General features: G+C 54.7%; 9 protein-coding genes across 9 annotated transcripts; 5 read left to right on the forward strand and 4 right to left on the reverse strand.

Moving 5' to 3' along the window:
• Positions 1-646: 646 nt before the first annotated feature.
• TRAVEDRAFT_53526 (uncharacterized protein) lies at positions 647-1,848 on the forward strand (the record flags this gene model as incomplete). The annotated part of the gene is made up of 6 exons (XM_008046409.1): positions 647-695; positions 770-864; positions 929-1,020; positions 1,075-1,088; positions 1,163-1,518; positions 1,600-1,848. 6 exons carry the CDS (start codon positions 647-649, stop codon positions 1,846-1,848), a joined length of 855 nt encoding a protein of 284 aa, XP_008044600.1.
• A 296-nt stretch (positions 1,849-2,144) lies between these two features.
• On the reverse strand, positions 2,145-3,930 carry TRAVEDRAFT_53527 (uncharacterized protein; the record flags this gene model as incomplete). Its single annotated transcript, XM_008046410.1, has 11 exons — positions 2,145-2,307; positions 2,370-2,437; positions 2,499-2,532; positions 2,600-2,615; positions 2,698-2,903; positions 2,977-3,065; positions 3,141-3,235; positions 3,309-3,441; positions 3,540-3,703; positions 3,769-3,803; positions 3,854-3,930. The coding sequence occupies 11 exons, from the start codon at positions 3,928-3,930 to the stop codon at positions 2,145-2,147; spliced, it is 1,080 nt and encodes a 359-aa protein (XP_008044601.1).
• Positions 3,931-5,376: 1,446 nt separating this feature from the next.
• On the reverse strand, positions 5,377-7,082 carry TRAVEDRAFT_24427 (uncharacterized protein; the record flags this gene model as incomplete). The annotated part of the gene is made up of 11 exons (XM_008045824.1): positions 5,377-5,602; positions 5,687-5,748; positions 5,820-5,868; positions 5,946-5,961; positions 6,059-6,267; positions 6,332-6,423; positions 6,489-6,583; positions 6,641-6,720; positions 6,775-6,776; positions 6,841-7,007; positions 7,070-7,082. The coding sequence occupies 11 exons, from the start codon at positions 7,080-7,082 to the stop codon at positions 5,377-5,379; spliced, it is 1,011 nt and encodes a 336-aa protein (XP_008044015.1).
• Positions 7,083-8,954: 1,872 nt separating this feature from the next.
• TRAVEDRAFT_67364 (uncharacterized protein) lies at positions 8,955-9,893 on the forward strand (the record flags this gene model as incomplete). The annotated part of the gene is made up of 3 exons (XM_008046411.1): positions 8,955-9,199; positions 9,268-9,411; positions 9,467-9,893. Coding segments are annotated over exons 1-3 (780 nt in total), but the record flags the coding sequence as incomplete, so codon positions are not given.
• Positions 9,894-10,592: 699 nt separating this feature from the next.
• Positions 10,593-12,383, forward strand: TRAVEDRAFT_53530 (uncharacterized protein; the record flags this gene model as incomplete). Its single annotated transcript, XM_008046412.1, has 7 exons — positions 10,593-10,648; positions 10,707-10,741; positions 10,802-10,901; positions 11,784-11,799; positions 11,849-11,899; positions 11,962-12,020; positions 12,083-12,383. 7 exons carry the CDS (start codon positions 10,593-10,595, stop codon positions 12,381-12,383), a joined length of 618 nt encoding a protein of 205 aa, XP_008044603.1.
• Positions 12,384-12,879: 496 nt separating this feature from the next.
• On the forward strand, positions 12,880-13,350 carry TRAVEDRAFT_53531 (uncharacterized protein; the record flags this gene model as incomplete). Its single annotated transcript, XM_008046413.1, has 4 exons — positions 12,880-12,941; positions 13,002-13,042; positions 13,117-13,280; positions 13,342-13,350. The coding sequence occupies 4 exons, from the start codon at positions 12,880-12,882 to the stop codon at positions 13,348-13,350; spliced, it is 276 nt and encodes a 91-aa protein (XP_008044604.1).
• Positions 13,351-13,932: 582 nt separating this feature from the next.
• On the forward strand, positions 13,933-14,754 carry TRAVEDRAFT_53532 (uncharacterized protein; the record flags this gene model as incomplete). Its single annotated transcript, XM_008046414.1, has 5 exons — positions 13,933-14,053; positions 14,125-14,140; positions 14,204-14,255; positions 14,318-14,379; positions 14,442-14,754. 5 exons carry the CDS (start codon positions 13,933-13,935, stop codon positions 14,752-14,754), a joined length of 564 nt encoding a protein of 187 aa, XP_008044605.1.
• A 421-nt stretch (positions 14,755-15,175) lies between these two features.
• Positions 15,176-17,003, reverse strand: TRAVEDRAFT_75246 (uncharacterized protein; the record flags this gene model as incomplete). Its single annotated transcript, XM_008046415.1, has 12 exons — positions 15,176-15,526; positions 15,580-15,638; positions 15,709-15,757; positions 15,811-15,826; positions 15,892-16,041; positions 16,098-16,108; positions 16,159-16,244; positions 16,306-16,400; positions 16,464-16,525; positions 16,582-16,804; positions 16,858-16,892; positions 16,948-17,003. The coding sequence occupies 12 exons, from the start codon at positions 17,001-17,003 to the stop codon at positions 15,214-15,216; spliced, it is 1,155 nt and encodes a 384-aa protein (XP_008044606.1). The 3' UTR covers positions 15,176-15,213.
• A 46-nt stretch (positions 17,004-17,049) lies between these two features.
• Positions 17,050-17,790, reverse strand: TRAVEDRAFT_61246 (uncharacterized protein). The gene is made up of 3 exons (XM_008046416.1): positions 17,333-17,790; positions 17,138-17,275; positions 17,050-17,085 (listed from the first exon to the last, which is right to left on the reverse strand). The coding sequence occupies exons 1-2, from the start codon at positions 17,497-17,499 to the stop codon at positions 17,173-17,175; spliced, it is 270 nt and encodes an 89-aa protein (XP_008044607.1). The 5' UTR covers positions 17,500-17,790; the 3' UTR covers positions 17,050-17,085; positions 17,138-17,172.
• Positions 17,791-19,672: the final 1,882 nt, after the last annotated feature.

Here is a 19,672-nt window from a genome sequence, read left to right on the forward strand (position 1 = left end):
CTCGAAGCCGATGTATAAGCAGTGGCGTTGGACCTGCGCTTCCCTCCTGGACCCCGTTTAAAACGTCGACATGTGAATCTTCCCTCTCGTTTTTTATCTTATTTGCACTCGCAACGAGAACATGAACTCTACAGCTGCTTATAATTTTCAATTCGATCATCTCATCCATTTAGAGATGCTCAGGTACGTAGTATTCCCTTTCCGCAGTACTCCCTCGCTAAGTTCATCCTCTCTCTTCAGCGTTAAATCAGAATACTACGCTACCGCTAATGCCAGTAGGTCCTCCGCCATTGGCATACCAATCGGCGGCTTATATGACTATAATGCGTCAAACAAAGTCCTTGTAATATGGAATCATCTCCTCACCGTCGATACAGAGATCCAGTTTTTCTGGAGTCGCAAGATCACTGCCCCCTCGGCCCTGTTCCTCACGATCCGTTACCTCACGCTCTCATGGGCCATATACGGCACACCATGGTTCTACGGAATTTCTACGTCTAAAGTAAAAAAATTCTTCCCTGCTCAAAGGTCTCGATCGACGCTCATTCGGTGTTCTTTTGCAGGGGTAAGCTCCTCGGAGTCGTTATTCACTTTCGTCCAATTGACGTCGTGGCACACCCGAGCGCACCATAGATGCACCGCCACTATGTATGCTTTGTATTTCCTCGAAGCCGCGCAGTACGTCTCCTGGGCAGGTGAGTACACTACGCGCCCCGATGCAGACTTGCTCAGGGACACCGCATAACTCGATTTTCTGCCCCCGCGCTAGCATTCTCGTCGCTCCGAGTGTATGCGCTGTGGAAACGCTGGGCGTGGGCGGCACTTGTGCTCCTGCTCTCAGTAGTCCCGCCCGTCTCGAGTGGGGTAAGCACACTCGCATCTACGAGAGGCATATGAGAACTGACAGGGCTCACTGTTCGGTGACTAGGTACGGCTCCCGTTCGCAGACGTCTTCGCGGGTGCTCTACCGTATGCAGACTGCCCGACTCAGGTCAACATGTCGGACCAGCTGTTTTTAAGGTCAGTATCCCTCCTCCTTATCATGTATGATATGTTCTTACCACGAATATGCAGTCATCAGCATAGTGGTCAGTACAGCACAGCCTATGGGGATGCGATGACGCTGATTAACCGTCCTTCGTCCCCAATCCAGTGATAATAGTGTCGCGCATGGCGCTCATTGTGGCCGACGTTATCGTGCTCGGCGTCACCTGGGCGGCCACGCGCGAAACCTACCGCAGCCAGGACCTACTTCGAAGATTCGGCCGGACTACAACACTCTCGAGCGTCCTCTATACGAACGGTGCGGCGTTCGACTCTCGTCTTCGCGTGTTCCAGCAACCGATTCTGACCGTCGAATGCGACCCCGGGGGCAGGCGCAATCTACTTCGTGTGAGTACTCAGGCCGCACGTACAGTGGCGTCTGCGCCTCGATCTGGGACACACCTGAATGAGCCGCACTCGCCCAGCGTACTCACGACCCTGAACGCGCTGTATCTCGCCGTCATACTCCTCGAGGTACGTGCGCCCAATTCCGCATTCCATTATCTGCCTACATTTCAACTGACGACTGGGGGCATATTGCGGCGGCACGGGCAGGAGTCGCTCGGATCCGGGGCAGGCGGGCGCATGAACCTCCTCGCCGTGTTCGTGAAGACGACGTACGATAGCTTCACGACGATCCTCGTCACGCGCTTTCTAGCGCACCTCCGGAAAGCTGCGCGGCCCGCGATGGGCAGCGCGATTTCGTTTGGGAGCGGGGTTTGGACGGATATGAGTGGTGCGGTTGGGGACTCGGGGACGGCGACGTTGCAGTGGGCGCGGGTGAGCGAGGAGGTGGATCGTTGAGCGCGGGAGGTTGAGCAGGCGTGTCGCAGCACAGGGGCAACGTGGCATCGTACGCGCCGCCTGCGGCCGCACAGACTGACAATGGCAATATCAAGATAGCTTCCCAGGGGCGGTGCGATGGTCCCTCGCCCACAGCTCTCGCAATGTCTCTGCGGGTGCCAGGTACACCGCTCAGAATTCCGAGTCGAGGAGCTCAGTCAGAGGCGCCTCCTCTCCACGGTACTGATTCTAGTTACAAATACACATACATTGTGCCTCCCGAATGCGCGAGCTTGCATTGGACAGTAGGGTGCCTCCTAACACTGGTCCGTAGGGCCGCACTCCGCAAACCGTGCGTCCAGGTCGAGAGTCCCGAACGAGAACTCGGCGCCCGTCAATGATGTTCCGGCGTCGAGCTCCTGTGATGTGCTGGTCTGTTGTAGGTCGAAATAGAGGCGAGTGAGCAGGATCGAGATCAAGCTATTGGTTCATGTACAGCATGTCAGTGGGTGTCGAGAAAGAGGTGATAGAGCAGCACGTACGGGTCGACCAGCGTCAGTACTGTGCTTGCAGAGTTGGACCCGACAGTGGGGCGTAGGAGCTGGATGGGCTTGCTTAGTTACGGGAGGTGGTAAGATGGTAGATGGGGGACCTACACAGAGGAGATTTACGATGAGCTGCACAATGTTAAGCAGCATGATTGTCCTGCAATGCGCGACTTGAGAATTCAGACCAGAGCGCGAGGACTGGTATGAGAGGCGAAGGGACGTACACGAAAAATACGAGGCCTGTGTCCGGATGATGACCAGGATTGAAAACGAGTCGATCCGAAGTCAGCTTTCACTCTCACTCGTTCCATTACACACGCACCGTCCTGGAACAGAACGGCAGATAGTGTGCGCCTCCCGCGCCCTATCGCACCGGCGAGCGCTTTGTGGTGGTGGGTCGCGGCCAGCGTGATACCAACGACAAAGACTTCAGAGAGGATCCAGCCCGTGTATGCAAACACGTCCACTGCTCGCACACTAGTGTTCAGAGAAGCTCGTGCGAGTGAATGTTTATGGCAAGACTCACAACTACAAGGCGTAGGAAGAAGATCAGACAGAAGTGAGCGATCTTTCATGTCGAGAATTCGAGAGACAGACGTACATGTCGTATACTTTCATAGAGAGGCGGCTTGCGTCCAGTACACAGCCGTCGACGGGGTCTATCGTTGGCGTTAAGTATGTTGCGAGGACCTATGCACGTACGCCGGCCCGGAGTTGTGAGTGATCTAATCTGGTGTAACGAGGAAGGAGCGAGGAAGAACTCACGGCGTCAGAGAACACTGGTACAAGCGCCAGCAGAAGGACGAGCAGCGCTAGCACCTTGTTTTTTCGGAGGGCATGTACCCGGAAGCATGATATCGCTGTTATCCCAAACGTAATTTTGGACATCAGTACACAGAGGGAAAGCATGCAGGTAATGGTTTCAATACATACCGGCCCAGAGAGCGTATTGCGAGTACTCGAGAATGTACTGCGATATGACTGTCGCTGCACAGCTAGGCGACGTTTCGAGGTGCATGATTAGCACAGTCCGAGCTGGAGAAAGCGAAGCAAATAGAGCGTACCCCTATATAGAAGAACGTTATGATCAGCGCGAGTCGACCACTAAGACGAGCCCATAGGGAAAGAGAGAGTCTGAACACTCACAGTTATATCTGTGCTTACTGGCCACCACGGCGCCTGGTACGCGTAGACAATTATCGGCAAGTAGCGATTCCCGAAAAATAGCATCCACGCGAGCGTGACCCTTCCCTTTTGTGCGACAGCTTTGCTCCAGAAGTGCGTAGCCTCATCGTCAAGTGTTGTGATGTAGTGGTAAGCAAGCAGGACTGTGTGATGCGCAGCGACAGTCAGCGATATCGAGTCGAAGAAGCTTAGCGAAAAATGGACGGACCGATGGCGCTTGTTGTGCAATAACTTTGCATCACACTATAGAACATGTAAGACGGTCCAGGCTGGAGGAGAGGCGCGGGACATACTCGAAGTTTAGTTCGGCGATATATGCAGCGATCTCTGCGGCAGCCGCGGCTTGATCAGATGTAGTAGAAGAGTTCATGTTAGCGATGTCTTCTCGCAAAGAAGGCCGTCACGGTGACGAAAGTGATAAATGTGGGTTAATAGCCTTTGGTACCTAAAGACTGAAGGTTTGAGGAAGAGACGAAGCTCAGAGTTAGCGAAAGAGGGGGCAGATTCGAAGACATGTCTTATACCGCTCGGTGCATAGGATGACAGAGCACCTACTCTGGCGCGAACATTGACATCATCAACGAAGCGTCGGCCATGAGCATGCAGAACACACCGAACATGCCAAACTCAAAGCACAGGAAGCGATGGTAGCGAGCGCTGCCGTTCGTAGCCGCCTTCGTACTTCTCTAGACCGTCGGCAGACAGCAGCATGCGGCGCTGCGTCCTGCGGAAGCAGGCGGGGGTGCATGGCGTGGTAACGCGCCGTGCCAAATATGGCGCGATGAACAGTAGAGGCCTGACCGTCAGTTCCTGCGCACGCACGGCCATGTCTGAAGACACATGCTTCAGGAGTTAGTCAATCGTCGCATGTGGTGTTTGCGTGCCGCTCAGCACGTTCAAAGTTACTGTGCTCTGCACGCAGGAAATAGTCCATCCATCTCAAGATTAGCGAGGGGACAGTTAATGCCGAATTAGATCGCTGTCACTTATGGAGCTGGGATCTCAGTGGGGACAGCCTCCGAGCAGATCCCTGGAAGAACCCCTGCCGGCAACATTAGCGAGTACAAATGCTGGCAACGCGAACGCTAACGTTAAACACCACGCACACGTTCGATACAGAGAGTAGAATCCAGGAGGGATGTGAGCTTGCTCCGATGGTCTTCGGAAACCTCGCAGTTGATTGCTTCAGCGCTTGAAATGTACGTGCCCGCTGCTCGCAATCATCTCAACCGCAAGTGTTCTGTATGTCGGCCCGTCAAACGTACCGCGTGCTGTGTGACATAGAGAAGCATGCATGATAGCAGTGCATGTGCGTGGGCGGTGACGGTTGACACAGGTCACGGACGATGTCCGAGCCGGTCTCACGATTTACTGTGCAGATCCCTAGACACGAACATGAAGGGAAGCCGCAACTGATCGCATGATTAGGTGCGTAGGAGATGCGAACGACGACTGACACGTACTGGTAGCATTGACGTCGTGCCCTTAGGGAAGAGGCTAACTATCGAGGCGATACAGTCGCGAGAGATGAGAACATGCGCGATGTCCAGGCGCTCGTCTTGGTTACCCCGGGTGCGACCGCTCGCTGTCCGACTCTCTTTCGCCGACAAGGTCAACGATCCAGGTATACAAGTGCACTGACCATCATTGACGAGTGAGTGAATGGTAACCAGTATCATGACGAGGACATTTGCATACCAATCATACCGCCCTCGTAGGTCCATCTCCGCATACACACCACTTCCAGAATAGAGCGTGGGAATTCGGATCCATAGTCAGTAGCGCAAGTGAAAGTCTACTCCAAGCACAGCTCACCTCAGGACGCTCGCGAACTAATCGTGGTCGTACTGGCGGGCCTGTTGCTCGTACCCGACACGTCGAATTCATCAAGTACTGCAAACTGCAAATCGCCGGTCGTCCTAGTCGACATATATTGCAGCTCGAATGTGTCAGTGCCATCTGCGTAACCCGACAGGGACACGTCCGCGCCTGCGGTCTCCTGCAGATCGAAGTAGAACTGCGTGAGCAGGATCGACGTGAACCTGCGGGAGTGTCAGCATGCGCAGAGCGACCATATACTCAACGAGAGAAAAAAGGGAGGTGGTCGATCTTCGGGCGCGACTCACGGGGAGATAAAGTTCAGCAGAGCGTTCACGAGGCCGGATGGCTTGCTGCCCGGCTCCGCGATCTGTGGCATCACGGTTAACACATGACATGACGGAGACAAGTGCGACAGACGGCATGACTCGAAATGCTCACCTGTGTGAACTTCACAATAAACGGAGCAGCGTTGAGCAGCGCGATTGCCCTGTATTATGTAGTCGTTAGGGCATGCGTAGGATGCTGATTAGGAGAAGGGCGCTGCTATACAAATGCGAAGCTTACACGAAGTAGATGAGCCCTGTAGACGATGTGTTAGTATCAGTATGTGAGCGTCTACGATCCTAGCACGGACAGGACTACTCGAGGGACCGGGGGGAAGGGGAGAAAGAACGCACCATCGCGGAACATAACATCCGACAGCGACATTCGCCCGCGCCACAGCGCACCCGCGAGGTCCTTGCTATGGCGCGTCGCGCGAAAGGTGACGCCGACCACGATGATCTCCGAGAGCACGTAGGTGGCGTATGACAGGATAAGAACTGAAAGAGGGAAGCGGGTGAGCGCCGGGCGCCACTTTCGACTCCGCGAGCGTGCAGACGTACAACTAGAGACAATTAGGTGAGCAGAAGGTATGAAGGGGTACGCAGGCTAAAACGAATAAGACGCACATCTTGTACAGTTTGAACGGCAGCCTACTCGAGTCGAGGAAGCAGCCTGCAGTCATAGGGTCGATTGCACGTCGCGTATATGTCAACTGTACCTGTCGGCCATTAGATGAGTTCAAAGATGAACCGCACTGGAATCTCGGAGGAGGATAAGACGTACAGCGGTGGTAATGGGCGCCACGAGCGCGAGCAGCAAAACGAATAGAACAAGCGGCCAGCTATGTGTGAGGGCGTGCACTCTGAGGGAAGATATTGCTGTGATTGAGATTCAGCGACTGGCGACGTGCACGAGAGATGAAAGGGAATTTTGACCTCCCCACATGGCGTACTGCAGGTACTCAAAGGTGTACTGGGATGTGAAGAGCACCACGCAGCTGACCGAATTTCGGAAACTGGTAATTAGTATATGCGTTCGTGCCGAGTCACACATATGGTGTAGAACGTACCCCTATGCTCGTGCACCGTTCAGTACTCCCTACAACGCCAAACTGAAGCCTTACAGGGAGACTCACTGTATGATTATGGCTCACCGGCCACCACAGTGCCTCGCTCAAGGACGTGGCCAGCGGTAGGTAGCGATTGACAAGGAACAATGTCCACCCGAAGCCGAACTTGCGATTTGCCCAGAAGTGCTTGTATTCCGCGTCGAACGTCAAGAGGTGGTGGTAAACAACCATTGCTGCATGGGGTGAAGATCGTATATTTAGATGACTTGGGACGGGGAAGGTGTATGGAACATACCGAGGCTGCTCATCGTACACCGCTGACACTTGCGATACGCGTTAGAGTGATTCTAGGATGTGAGTGAGCTGCAAGTCGCTATGGAAATGAAGCAAAGAACACGAGACGTACTCTCGGTATACCTTGGTGGTGCTGATGTAGAAACCGGTAGAAAGAAGTGAAATAGCGAGGTGGTAAGAATGCATGACCGCAGTGGCACCGCCGAAATTTATACCGCTCTATCGCAGAGGGACAGGAAGGACATCGGGACTAATCTGGTCAGCGAGCCTGCAGATGGCCGCTCAAGATTCCACTCCGAACGCTGTACGGAGGAGAATACCGACGACGAAGGTGGCGCAGAGTGCCGCATATGCAGACGTCCAAGTAAAGGGGGTGGCAGCGGCGTGGATGCGCGGAATAGACACGTTCTGGTCCAGGGCACACCGGCACACTCAGACCTGTAGCTGTTGTTCAGAACGCCGAGAAAGGGTGCACAAAGTTGCGGTCTCACCTGCCAGTGGATCTGGTCGTGATATATCCTGTTCATCGCGCATCGCAAAGCTCGGTCGTTGACAGTGCGTGCGAGAGAGGATACACGCAGAGCCTAGGAAGTGGAGGTGACTGGTAGACGCAGGTTGGAGATTGCTCCGATCGACAGCGTGTTTGTGCCCGTTTACTTGGCCACAACCCGGGAACTGAAATGAATTCCCACCGCCCCGCCGCAGACTCGCCTTAAACATACTCCGCCCGTCAGGACCAAACACCCCTAGCTGATGCACAGCGGTCATATGTGAGTGATTCTCTCTTGAATGGCGGCCTCCCCGGGCGATGCAGTATTTTCAGTGCGAGAGTGCTCGGCGGCATGTCCTTCATTGTTGAAGGTCAGCGAGGGTTGTCGATAGAGCGCGTACTAACGTGCCTTCTTCCACGTGCGACGCAAAGGCTTCGGCGGATAGCTCGAGACGTCGCCCGATGCCGATACTCTTGACGTTGGGCGCAGACAACGCGACGCCCACGTATCGGAGCGTGCCGAGTGAACTGTTTTTGCCGTGCGCCGAGAACGCCGCCCGATCAACAGACGTGGCTTTGGAGACAGGTGACGGCTCCCGTGAGGGCTCCATCTCCCGCGAGGAGCGTGCAAGGACACGGCGGCGCACGGCTGCTGCATACTTGCGGCGTCGTTGCTGTGCAGGCACGTATGGCACAAGCGCGGCTTTAGCCGATGTGAGAAGAGTGTTCGCCGAGCAACAGATGAAGAGGATACTCCTACAATGAGCGATTCGGAGTACTCGTTGATAGCCTCCTCTGGTTCCATGAGTGAGCGGTGATCGAGAGCGTCATCTATAGTGTGACAGTCCACGAGGAAGACCAGAAATGAAGTAGCGGCTGGACTCTGTACCAATAGATTGTGTTAGACATGCTCTACGATGAAGAGGCTTGAGATTTGATAATACCATTAGATTTATTCCGGTAGTGGCCCTCACATACGACAGCGATCGGGTGAGTGGGCACAGTCATGCACCGTCGTATCCGAGTCGACGATCGACAGCCGTTGACGGCAGTTCAAACGCTCAGCGCTCAGCGCTCATGCATCAACCTGCCGGCCAGTAATGGCGACGATGCTATGTTTTTGGGAGAGCACCTTATCGCCACATATGCGCTATACGGCAGAGCAAGGAAACCAGTTCAGACAGTCGACGTCGCAGCAACGTCGCAGTGCAGAGACAGTTGTCCGCGTCATCATGGCCGCGGGAGAAGAGACAAACGCCCAATGGGCTGCTCCCGGTCCGGGCGGACAGGAGCGGACCGGAAGTCACTGTCTCCTTCCGACTTTCTCGTCCTCGAGCATCCTTCTCCTTCTTCTTCTCCTTCTTCTCTTCCCTCTTCTCCTCCTCCTGCTGTTTTTGCTGCTGCTCTCTGCTGGTCTAGCTTTTCCGATACATGCATCCCCTCTCTGAATACTCGCTTCCTCCTACAGCGCTGCCTACTAGCTACCAGTCTTCTGAGCGCGTCCTCTCAGTCTCGTCTCCCCCCTCCGAGTGTGGCGACGCCATCCATGACAGAGACAAATTTCTGGGATGCCCACGCTGTGTTATCTGTGGAGAGCAATCTTCGGCTATTCTAATCGTTAAGGAGTCTCAGGAAGACTTCGTAAGTCGCATATGATGGTATCCCCTATCCGCGAAATGGCACTTCCACCTCATGTACATGTCCACTAGTGGTCTGAACTCAAACGTCGCAACTGGATCCCTTCGAATGCCAAGCAGAATCTCGCACACGACCCGCGCAACGGCCTCGTGCTGTGTTCAAACCATTCCATTATGTTCGACGTCAACCGCTTTTTCATTCGGTTTATCCCCAACGTGAGTTCCTTCTCTTTTGTTCCTCCCTATGCAGCAGACTGAGTCACACGTGCAGAGCAAGAACAACGGACAACGCGGACAACCCCGACCTGGTACTTTACCACGGCAAGGCGCTCGCGCTCGACCACGCACATCCACACGCGCCGTTCCCGGCGCTCTTCCTCCTCCACGAGATGCGTGTGCGCGAGTACAACCCTGTCAATGCTGCCGCGTTGGACATACCGGACAACATCCCCTGGCAGGACTGGCTCGCCGAATATGGCGCCCTGCGGTCGGGCGAAGGGGAGGAACTCTTCAACCGCGATTTTCCCCCGCCTCGATCGACAGGCACACGGACGACGAGGGGCCGGCCCATGAAGAAGTTGCCATTTCCAGCCGGGGATACGCTAGCAGAAATCGTGGCGGCGACGTGCGCGATGTAGTCGTGTCGCGCGTGTCAGCAGGAGGGCCTGAGCTGGGACGGCACGGCGGAGGAGAATACACAGCGGTTCGTCGCTCATGTTTGCATGGAAGATGATCCTCCTCTTTCGTAATTCCGTCGACACAGCAGTGAGGGATATAATCAGGTCTGTTCGTATCCGGCAGGGGCGAACAGCTTCAGGTATTGCTACGACTATCAGTTGAAAGATCAGCCATACACCGATTTAGATCGCGTTGAAGCTTACTGCGTCTCTCTCTGCGGAACCCTGAATTGCCGCTTACTGATGTGCTATATTTGCCAAGGTTCCGTCTGACACGGTTGACTGTGCTATGCTGGCTATTGGTCACCCTTCGTGCTTTTGGATTTCTGTGCACAGACTATGTGGGATGCGAACGTGCTCGTTGGCTACCATCTCCCCCTTACGCAGGTCTTTGTCCTCCTTCAGCTCGTTGTCAACTTCGTTCGTTTCGATCCTTCAAAATGTGGATAATCACCCATTGATGTGCTACAGTCGCTGTGCAACCATATTCTCTCATAACGACGCGTCAAGTTCGAAGCTTCCGCTCTCCGTCCCCCTAGGTTGCTCTCACTCGGGTATCCGTCTGCATGGCTCCAACGCATGATATATAACATTGTCCTACGTCGACTGTTCAGGATCCATCTTACGCGCCTAGTGTGCCCCTTATCCTGCCGCCTCTGCGAGGCCTTCATTTCCGTCTCCTCGTCTTCTATACACTTGTGGAGTCTAGCTAGCCTTGGAATGAATACTACTGTGGGGTTCGATGTTTCCGGGTTCATCGAGCAAGAGGCCTTCTAGTATGTACTGTCCTGCCTTCGTTGCTCTGTGGTGTATGTCTCACCGTTGTTTCCTCAGCGCTGTACAGGACTACTGCGTCACTGCCGTAGCTAGTGAGTCCTTCATTCCTTAGAGACCCTCGTTCATCGCTAATTCCTTAGCCTTGATGGTAGTGACTATAATATGGCACTACGTGCTCACACTGGATAAGGAAATTGCCTACTTCTGGAGACGCAAGCCGACCGGCGCATGTGCGCTCTTCCTCGCGAACCAGTATTTCGCCCTCATCTTCGCTATATACAACACGTCCTGGTGGACTCACAGCACCGCATATACGGCGAGTGCATGGGAATACATTTTCGCTTATTTGTACTGAGTGGGTCTGTTCAGGGGTGAGGTCCTCGCTCCAAGCCTACGATCACTGCTGAATTAGACGGCCCGCGAGGACAGATGCATGTTATATGTGGTCTTCGCGTACGTGCTCATGTTCTTGCAGTACCTCATATGGTCGGGTATGTGTATTCCCGCCTCTTCGCGCCTCGTGCGTGTGCGCTGCCTCTGATTCTTCATGTATCAGTGTTCGCCGGTCTACGAGTGTATGCGCTCCAAAGGCAGTGGCCGTGGGCGGCCCTGGTTTTCCTCCTCTCCTTAGCCCCAGTTATCGTAGACGTGGTAAGCTCTCTTTGCCGTGCGGCGACACCCTTTGAAATGATGAGGGCACCGCGATCGTATCAAGGTCCCTTTTCGATTTTTGCAGATCAAGGTCAGCTCGGTGACAACCTGCCATACACAGGAGAACATTTCACAGTCTTTTTCTCAGAGGTACATCTCGCTCGTTGACTTTGACGGTTCGAGAGCACGTACTGACCAGTTGCGGCAGCCGTCAGTGTCCTTGTCGGAAATGATCAGATCTACAGTGCGCTGATCGAAGTCATGCTAGTGGAAACTGCATCTCGTGTATCGCTCATCGTCGCTGACTGTATCATCATCGTTGTTACCCGGTTTGTAACGCACTCTCACCGCCGCGAGAGCCTCTCTCGGGTCTTCAGCCCCCCTGAAGCTTCAGCACACAGACGGGGATTGCGAGCGTTTTTTACAAATACGGTGCGAGCCTCGTTTCACCAGCATTATTTACATCTGACTCGGGTGTGTCAGGCGGAATCCACTTCCTGTGCGAGCGATGTTTGCAGCTATATATTCGATTACTAAACCTCTGCTAGAGCCTGCTCACCGTCTACAACTCGCTCCGCCTCCTATTTTTCTTGCTCTCGGTACGTATAACCCATCGGTCCTTCACGCGCGACGCTCAGTGCTCACCCCATGCGTCCTATAGATCACACTAAACAACAACACCACGAATTACGCGAGTACCCTCACGAAATTAGTTGAGCCGTAAGCTGCTCTTTTATCCTTCCGCCTACCCTCGTTCATCGCTGATTAGTGGCCAACTTCAGACTCATTGGGATCCTGATGACGCGCTTCCTCATCCAGCTGCAGGAGGCAGCCTTCGGCGCGGCTGCGGAGGGCTACGATTCTGGGTCCACCGCGTCAATCAGCACTCTGCGCTTTGTGCGCGCAGATGTGGACAAGTGGGTACGGGACGAGTGTGGGTCCCTTCCGGGGATGGGAGAGGGTACAGGGCAAGGGGACATGCAGTGGGGCGAAGAGTGCATTGATGCGCTCGAATGCGTGCGGCGGAAGCTCGGTGCGTTCGAAGAATACATGCCGGAGGATGTCGAAGACGGACACATCTGAATCATAGAAAGGAACACAATGCTATCGCATGTGCACAGCCGTGTTGTGCAGACGGCGTCGCGCGTGTAATATTCGTGTTCTACAATTCGTGGTCGCAAGGATGATAGACGAAGACTGTGACTCCGTCACCCATTGACAGCATTCAGTAGACTCACGATGATATGCCCGACACTTGCGGGTGTGCTCGTCGGAAGTATCTGCTTTGATATTGGCGGCTACACGCGGCCATCTGATCTGCGCGGCTTCCACACGATTCGCTCCCACCACACAGCCTTCTCTACCAGAGATGCTGGTGTACCTGACAGCGGCTCTCGATGCAGACAGAGTCCGCTGTCAGCTGCGGACCTGGTCGAGACCGCCTTCAAGTTTCCTTATCTTACTAAAAGTTGCTAACGATGGGTATGTACACTCTTGTCATTCCCAGATAGCCTACATACGGCGTTCCTCACCGCGACGACGCGTGCCCTCTCGCGTTCCAGTAACTCACGATCTGGACATGAAGCCCGTCATTGACGCTGATATCGTTCAGACCATCGACGGGACTCACGATCCGGACCTGTGCGTGTCTTCTTCCAGATTCTACCACCTCTCCGTACCACTGAACGTCCGTTTCTTCAGCCTTGACACTGTGGACAACTACGTCCTCACCGCCATCGCCGGTACGATCGCCGGAGTTCTAGTTTTCCTTTAGGCATGATCGCGAACAACTGACATGCCTGCCCAACGATTTCAGTCTCTTTCATCTGGCACTGCTTTATCACGTTCGACCAGGGGGTTGCGTTCTTTTGGAAACGGAGGCCCTCGGGCGCGTCCGCGCTATTCTTCGCGAACCGCTACCTCACTCTCGCCATCGGCATTTATAATACCGCATGGTGGCCTACAAGCATCGCAAACCGTGTATGCAAACTCCACCTCTCCTACTCCATGGTGTGTCTTACTAACTTGACGCCTATATCAGGTTGGGTAAGTATTCCGGTATCCCGGTATCTCAACATAACTTCATGCGGCTGACCGTACGCGCATGGGGCTGGAAGATGCGCCGCAGTAGTATTCGCGGAATGCTTTCCGTTGGTGCAGTACGTTGTATGGGCAGGTCCGTACATGTTCCATACAAACCGTCCACGCTCGTTGCGAGTCGCTCACTGCACCGGCCTAGTCTTTTCTTGTCTGCGCGTGCACGCACTTCTGAGACAATGGTGGTGGTCAACATTCGTTCTTATACTTTCCCTCGCTATCGTGGTGATCAACTTGGTGACACAACTTCTTGCTTATGCACACCGTGCGCCCTTTAACCCGCATGGCGCTCAATAGGTGATCAGGCTCCCGTATATCGCCACTTGGATTTCTCCGGAAACCCGCTGGTGCTACGTGGCGTATGAATTTGCATCGCCGCCGCTGGTCCAACCGTACGTATATTATGTCCCGCTCTCTAACACCTTACTGAAATATTCTAGTTGTCAGTGACGCTAGCATACACCAGACGCAGCCCTGTTGACGCAGATCCGCGCACCTTCCACCAGTGAATGTTGTGGCTCGAGCATGCCTCATCATGTCAGAGACTATCGTAGTGGCTGTTACCTGGCTCACCATGCGCGAGCAATGTCGCAGCCGACACGGCTTTCGGGACTTCGGCAGGGTGCTGACTCTGTCGAACGTGTTCTACGACAACGGTGAGCCTACCTATATCCATGCTTGATCATGCTCGCTCTTAGGCTGATCGAAACGCCCGCGGGCTTGATAGGAAGGATATACTTTGTGTACGACTCGCGACTCGCACCGTGCAATATCAAAGCTAAAATTCCACTTGTTCTGTTCACCAGATTAACAACCTTTATGTACACGTTCCGGCTCGTCGTTGAGACGCTCACCCCAGTACGCCTTTAAGCTCCTCCCGTTCTCCCCATATCTGTTCTGAGCCTGAAGTGTAACCACAGGGCAGCTTCGCTTACACAACCCCGCTGCAGTACCTCTTCCTGCTCGTTCCTAATTTTGAGCCGTGAGTACCGCACATTCCGGAATCTCATTCCTTATAACAAACATTGACGTCTCTTCTCCCAGACTCATCGGCCTCCTAGTCGATCTCTTCCTCATTCAGTTACAACAAGCTGCAACCTCGAGCGTCCGCTTCGACGGAGACGGACGTCCACTCGCGCTCGAATCCTCGACCGCTGACCCCTCCGAGTCGGTCGGGCTCCTGCAGTTCGTCCGCGCGGACGTCGATAGCTGGGCACAGTCCGAGCCCGACGAGGAAGGAGCGGGCACGGAGAAACCAGAGAGCGTCGCGCAGACTGTGACGGATGCGAGCACAGACGATTTTGCGGCGCTGGACCGCGCGTTATGTACAAGGCCCGAGCTGCCCGTGGCCAACTAGATCTTGGAATTCCTCTAGCAGTGATTCAATTGCATCGGGTGCGCCCTTTCGCCTGGTTTCTATCCTCCGCAAAACGTCTCGACGTTCCGCTTCACGCGAAGCGGCAGAAGAGTCAGGACGCGCGGACACCCCAAGCGTACGTGTAGGTGGATGATGCCGAGACCCCCGCGCGATCGTTCTGGGGTGCGAATCCAGGGAACATGGTGAACATACATCCTCCGGTGCATGTGCGAGCACGTTGCTTTCCAGACGGCAGATGGCATATGTATACCACATGAGATTGCTGGCTTGACTGCCAGTACTCGACGGTATGAGTGATGGCCAGAACGCGTCACCGACTCACCGCCGCCGGCCCTACGCTCATGCGAGACAGCAATTGCCTACAGAACGGAAACAGACTACGAATTTTGGGCCCACGAGTGCATTACCCCTAAAACTACATCTATTCTCTCGCACGCTTCACACCAGTACATAGTCCTCCGACTCGTCATCGTCAACCCTACTCAGCTTCCGCCTCACGCCCTCAAGCGCCTCCATGCACTCCTCGCCCCACCGCGCGCCCCCGCTCTCCTTCTCGTTCCCTTCTCCAGCTCCGGAACTTGCGGCGACAGTCGGGAGCGAGGCGCACTCGGAGCGCACCCAGCTGTCTACGTCCGCGCGCACGAAGCAGAGCGTGCCGACTGACGCGGCGTCCTCGCCTTCGGACGTGCATGCCCCAGAGCTTGCCTCTTGCAGCTCGATGAGGAAGCGTGTGATGAGTATCGCGGTGAGCCTGAAACGGGTGGTGAGTGTGGATGAAATGGAGGACCGAGAGAAGAAGCGCACGGTTCGATAAAGCGCACGACGAAGCTGGCGCGGTCTGTGGCTACGTTAGCGAGTGCGATCTGGAGATTGTGAGGTGTGAAATCAGCGGGCGCCGCGTGCACGAGGGAGGAGAATGTGGGCTGTGCTTACCGAGAGCATGGAGAACAGGAGATGGAGCGAGTTCAGGGTGGTCAGCAGCCTACGAAGAGGACCGTCAGTGTTCGCGTATACAGTCGCAAGTTCTGCCCGTACACGAAGTAGATCCCGCCTGATAACCGCGGAGACGATCGTGTCAGCTCCAGAACACGCATCTAGGAATCCACCGAAGCGCACCGTTTTTGTACAAGACGCTCGTGAGCGTCGTCCTAGCACCGTAAACCCGAAGGACACTGCCTTGGTGGCGGTGGAAATGCGTTACGGACCAAGTGACGCCCATGACGATGAGGTCCGCGACGATCAGAGAGACCCGGGACGTGATGTCCACTGGCAGTCGAACTTCAATTAACGTCCAGATTACATCCGACGCGAGCGAGACTCACAGCTATCACAACTTTGTCAATGCATGCGCTGATGTAAACTAAGAAGCGTGACACGACGCACCTTTGAGACAGGGAAACAGGGATATTTTCTAATGTATTACAGCCCGTGACTGGGTCAAGGTCGATCTGTATGAACCGCAGCGGGACCTGTACATAGTGATGATGTCAGTTGGGGGTGCGGCTGCGTGCGCCACGAGATCTGACTCACCACGTTCGCAACGACCGGAGCGAGAGAGAGGATGAGCACGAGGGCCGCCCACGGCCATTGCCTGTGGAGCGCATATACCCGGAGACACGCAAACGCTAATCGGAGGGCATCAGGGATTAGTGGGCACACACGAGAGCGAGGGAGGGGGGCAGGCGTACCGGCCCATACGATGTATTGTGAGAACTCGAGTATGAACTGGGAGAAGACGGCTGCGGCGCATCTGCGCGTGTACGGCATGCAGTCAGCGCTGTACATAGCACACTCGGAAGAACTTACCCCTGAAACCGTATACCCAGTAAGCACTCAGTTGCGTAGAATAGCACGAAGGAACTCACCGTATATGCGGTACTGAGCGACCACCAAGGCGTGTCGTATATGGAGACGATAATGGTGAGGTACCGGTTCGCTAGGAAGAGCATGCACGCGCCATTCGGCCTGCGCCGCCAGAAATACGCAACCTCCTTGTCAAAAGTAAGCAGGTAGTGCCACATCAAAAGAGCTGCACTTGTGCATCGTGAGCGAAGAGGTATACGTAGACCGTGAGCGACGTACCAGCTGTGGCGGTGGTGCAATAATCTTGTGCAGCGCTGCGAACATGGTGTTAGATGTGGACAAAACGAGTTTAGTGAAGCGAGTACGCACAAGATGGTTTGCTCCTCGATGAACGCGGCGACGTCGACGTCGACGGTAGAATTCATGGTGAACGTGTTTGGCCAGGCTTCACGGAAGCATAGAAGGAGGGACGAAAGTATATGCTTCGCTGAAGCAGCAAAGCGAGAAGTGCGCTAAGCGTCAAGGGAGACTCGAGTCGTGGAGGGTAAACTGGACTTATAAGTTGCACAAAGAGCCGGAGATCCGGAGAGCAGACTAGCGACAGCTGGCAAGGAGAGCGAGGAACGTGGGCGGGAGTCGTGTTCGGATCCTTGTGCTGGCCCGAGCGCGAACATGATTGCGAGGCGACGAGGACACCCTATTGCATAATTATCTACGTTTAGAGGTGCCGGAACAGATGGCGGACATGGCAGACCTTAGGGACAGGACGACGAACGAACCGAGAGCAGGATGGTAGCGAACGAGCGCGATCGCATCCTGCATAGCGCGAGCATCAACGTCTTCCTGGCAGCTGGTGGGCGCCACAGTAGTATGACGACCGTCAGACATCCCTGCTATGTGAACTTGGGTAATAGTAAGCATAGCAAGGCAGTATGTGGCAGCTCGCAGCCCGAGAACTGAGGAGAGTCGTCGACATGATCAGACCGAGCCTACCTTTCAACAAGTAGCCCATCAATCAGATCGTGCCAAATATCAGCAGTGCAGTATTTAGACGTTATCTGGGCTCATATTGCTTGCTTCAGCTGCACAGGGAGAGGCGCCAAATAGTCGCACGTCTGCTGCGAGTCGCTCCCCCTTTTCTGATGGAAATGCGAGGGAGCAACTCGTCTTCTAAAGCTCCCACCTGAACGCATCCGGGACGAGGTTGAGGCGCTACAACATGACTGATATCCAGTCTACCTGGAAAAGTTGTGAGAGGAGAAGAGAACTCACATAGAGGGAAAATGTGTAGAGGCGCAGTGCGAGGAGTATAAGCGAAGAAAGTGATGGACTGAGCAGGCAGACAGAGTACGAAGAAGCTGGACGAGCAAGAGTCGACGTCCGACGTGGTCGTCCAGAGCGTGGGAGTTGTTCTTCGATTGGACGGGAGCAGCACCCCGGCCACCGCCGAGTTTGGGCGTCTACACACGTTTTGTCCCGCGACGACGACGCTCTCTGTATTCGACTACGATGTCGGTTTGAAGTATAGCTCGCCCCAGGACCCATGAACATCACTAGTACATTCCGGCAGATTGACACGCAGGGCACCAAAGAGATTCCACTCTCGACCACTCGAGCTCACCCGACGAAGCTATGAACGGACACTCTAAACGACTCATGATTGACGTTGGCTAGGCCTAGGTACGTACCCTCTTCCGTCAACGTTGTCATACTAGTCATGAACTTATCTCGCATCTACTAGAACCCTCTTGGGCTGCCTACGGCCGTGCTGTATCTACGCCGCAAGTATGCAGCAGCTGTGCGCTCCGTATGTTCACACGCTCCTCGCGGAACATGGAGCATGCATCAGCATGAGAGCCGCCATGGCCTCCAGCGCTCTCCGAGGCCCCGCTTGTCGATCGCAATGCGCAAATCGTCTATTCCGCAATATGTGGGCATTGCGTCGTTCATTCACAGCGTGAATATCGGTGTCGGCTGACGTATCCAGCGTCCACAACAGCTCTCACGCGGTATACGTGCCTCAAATTGTCTATTTTTCACTCAGTTCTGAACGGTTGCATTCGGAACCCGTATGTCCTGATTTGTTTGAGGGTCGGTACATCAGATGAGGTAAGGTACTCCCGAGACCACCACACAGTCATCGATCATCAGCGAGCTAAGTCTGAGGCTGACAGTGGCAATCCTTACAGAGCGGATTTGCGGCGAGATGGTGGGAAGTCGATGCCGTAGCTGTCGGGCTGTGGCTTGACATTGGCGTAAGAAAAGAGATGTCCGGTCGAGTGGGACAAGTCAAATCCCGGGTGCTCGCCGAACGTCTTCCATCCACCCCTGTCAGCTCTCAGAATCCTTTAGCCAAAAGGCCCTTCCGCATCGTGTCGCAGTGCAACGCTGGCCTACAACAAGATGAGCAGTATCAGTAAGCTCCTGGCCCTCCCTTCCCCGCCCGGCAGAGTACTGACTGCTGATCCTGCGCTCGTGCACCTAGCCCTGCTAGTCTACCACTACGTGACGACATTCGACGCAGAATGCACGCATTTTTGGGGAAAACGCAGGAAGTTCGGGCTCGGGTGGTCTCTCTTTCTCGCAAACCGCTATCTGCCACTTGTGACGTACATGATCGAGGCCCCGTGGTGGGCGTACAATCGGGATCCAGCGGTGAGTGGTGGATATCTTTTCCTGCCCTTCAAAAGAACACTCTGCTAAACAGTGCGCGAGCATAGAGGTATGTGTCTGCACCTCGCGCAGTCCGCGAGCGAGCTTCCTGACCCCGTTTATCTCGTGACTCGGACAGATGCACGGCGACCTTCGCAACAGAGTTCGTCCTAGAGTACTCGCAGTACGCCCTGTGGGGATGTACGCATAGCAGTCCCTTGCATAGCGTGTTTAGTCACTAACCACTCTTCGCCGCCCATATGCAGCAATAGCATGCCTCCGGGTACACGCACTCATGCATAACCGGTTACTTACGCTGCTTGTCCTTCTGTTCGCTCTCGCTCCATTTGCATGCAATATTGTGCGTCCTGTCACTCCTCACGAGCTGCACACGCCGCTCATCTAAACGCGTATCCCATCATAAACAGGCACTGCTGACGTA

The sequence above is a fragment of the Trametes versicolor genome, assembly GCF_000271585.1.
Source record: "Trametes versicolor FP-101664 SS1 unplaced genomic scaffold TRAVEscaffold_13, whole genome shotgun sequence".
Lineage (NCBI taxonomy): Eukaryota > Fungi > Basidiomycota > Agaricomycetes > Polyporales > Polyporaceae > Trametes > Trametes versicolor.

Excerpts from the sequence above, each read along its gene's own strand:
- TRAVEDRAFT_61246 (XM_008046416.1), bottom strand. The coding sequence starts at position 17,499 with ATGCTTACTATTACCCAAGTTCACATAGCAGGGATGTCTGACGGTCGT. Across the intron at positions 17,276-17,332 it reads TTCGTCGTCCTGTCCCTAAG|GGTGTCCTCGTCGCCTCGCA; the intron begins GTCTGCCATGTC and ends ATTATGCAATAG.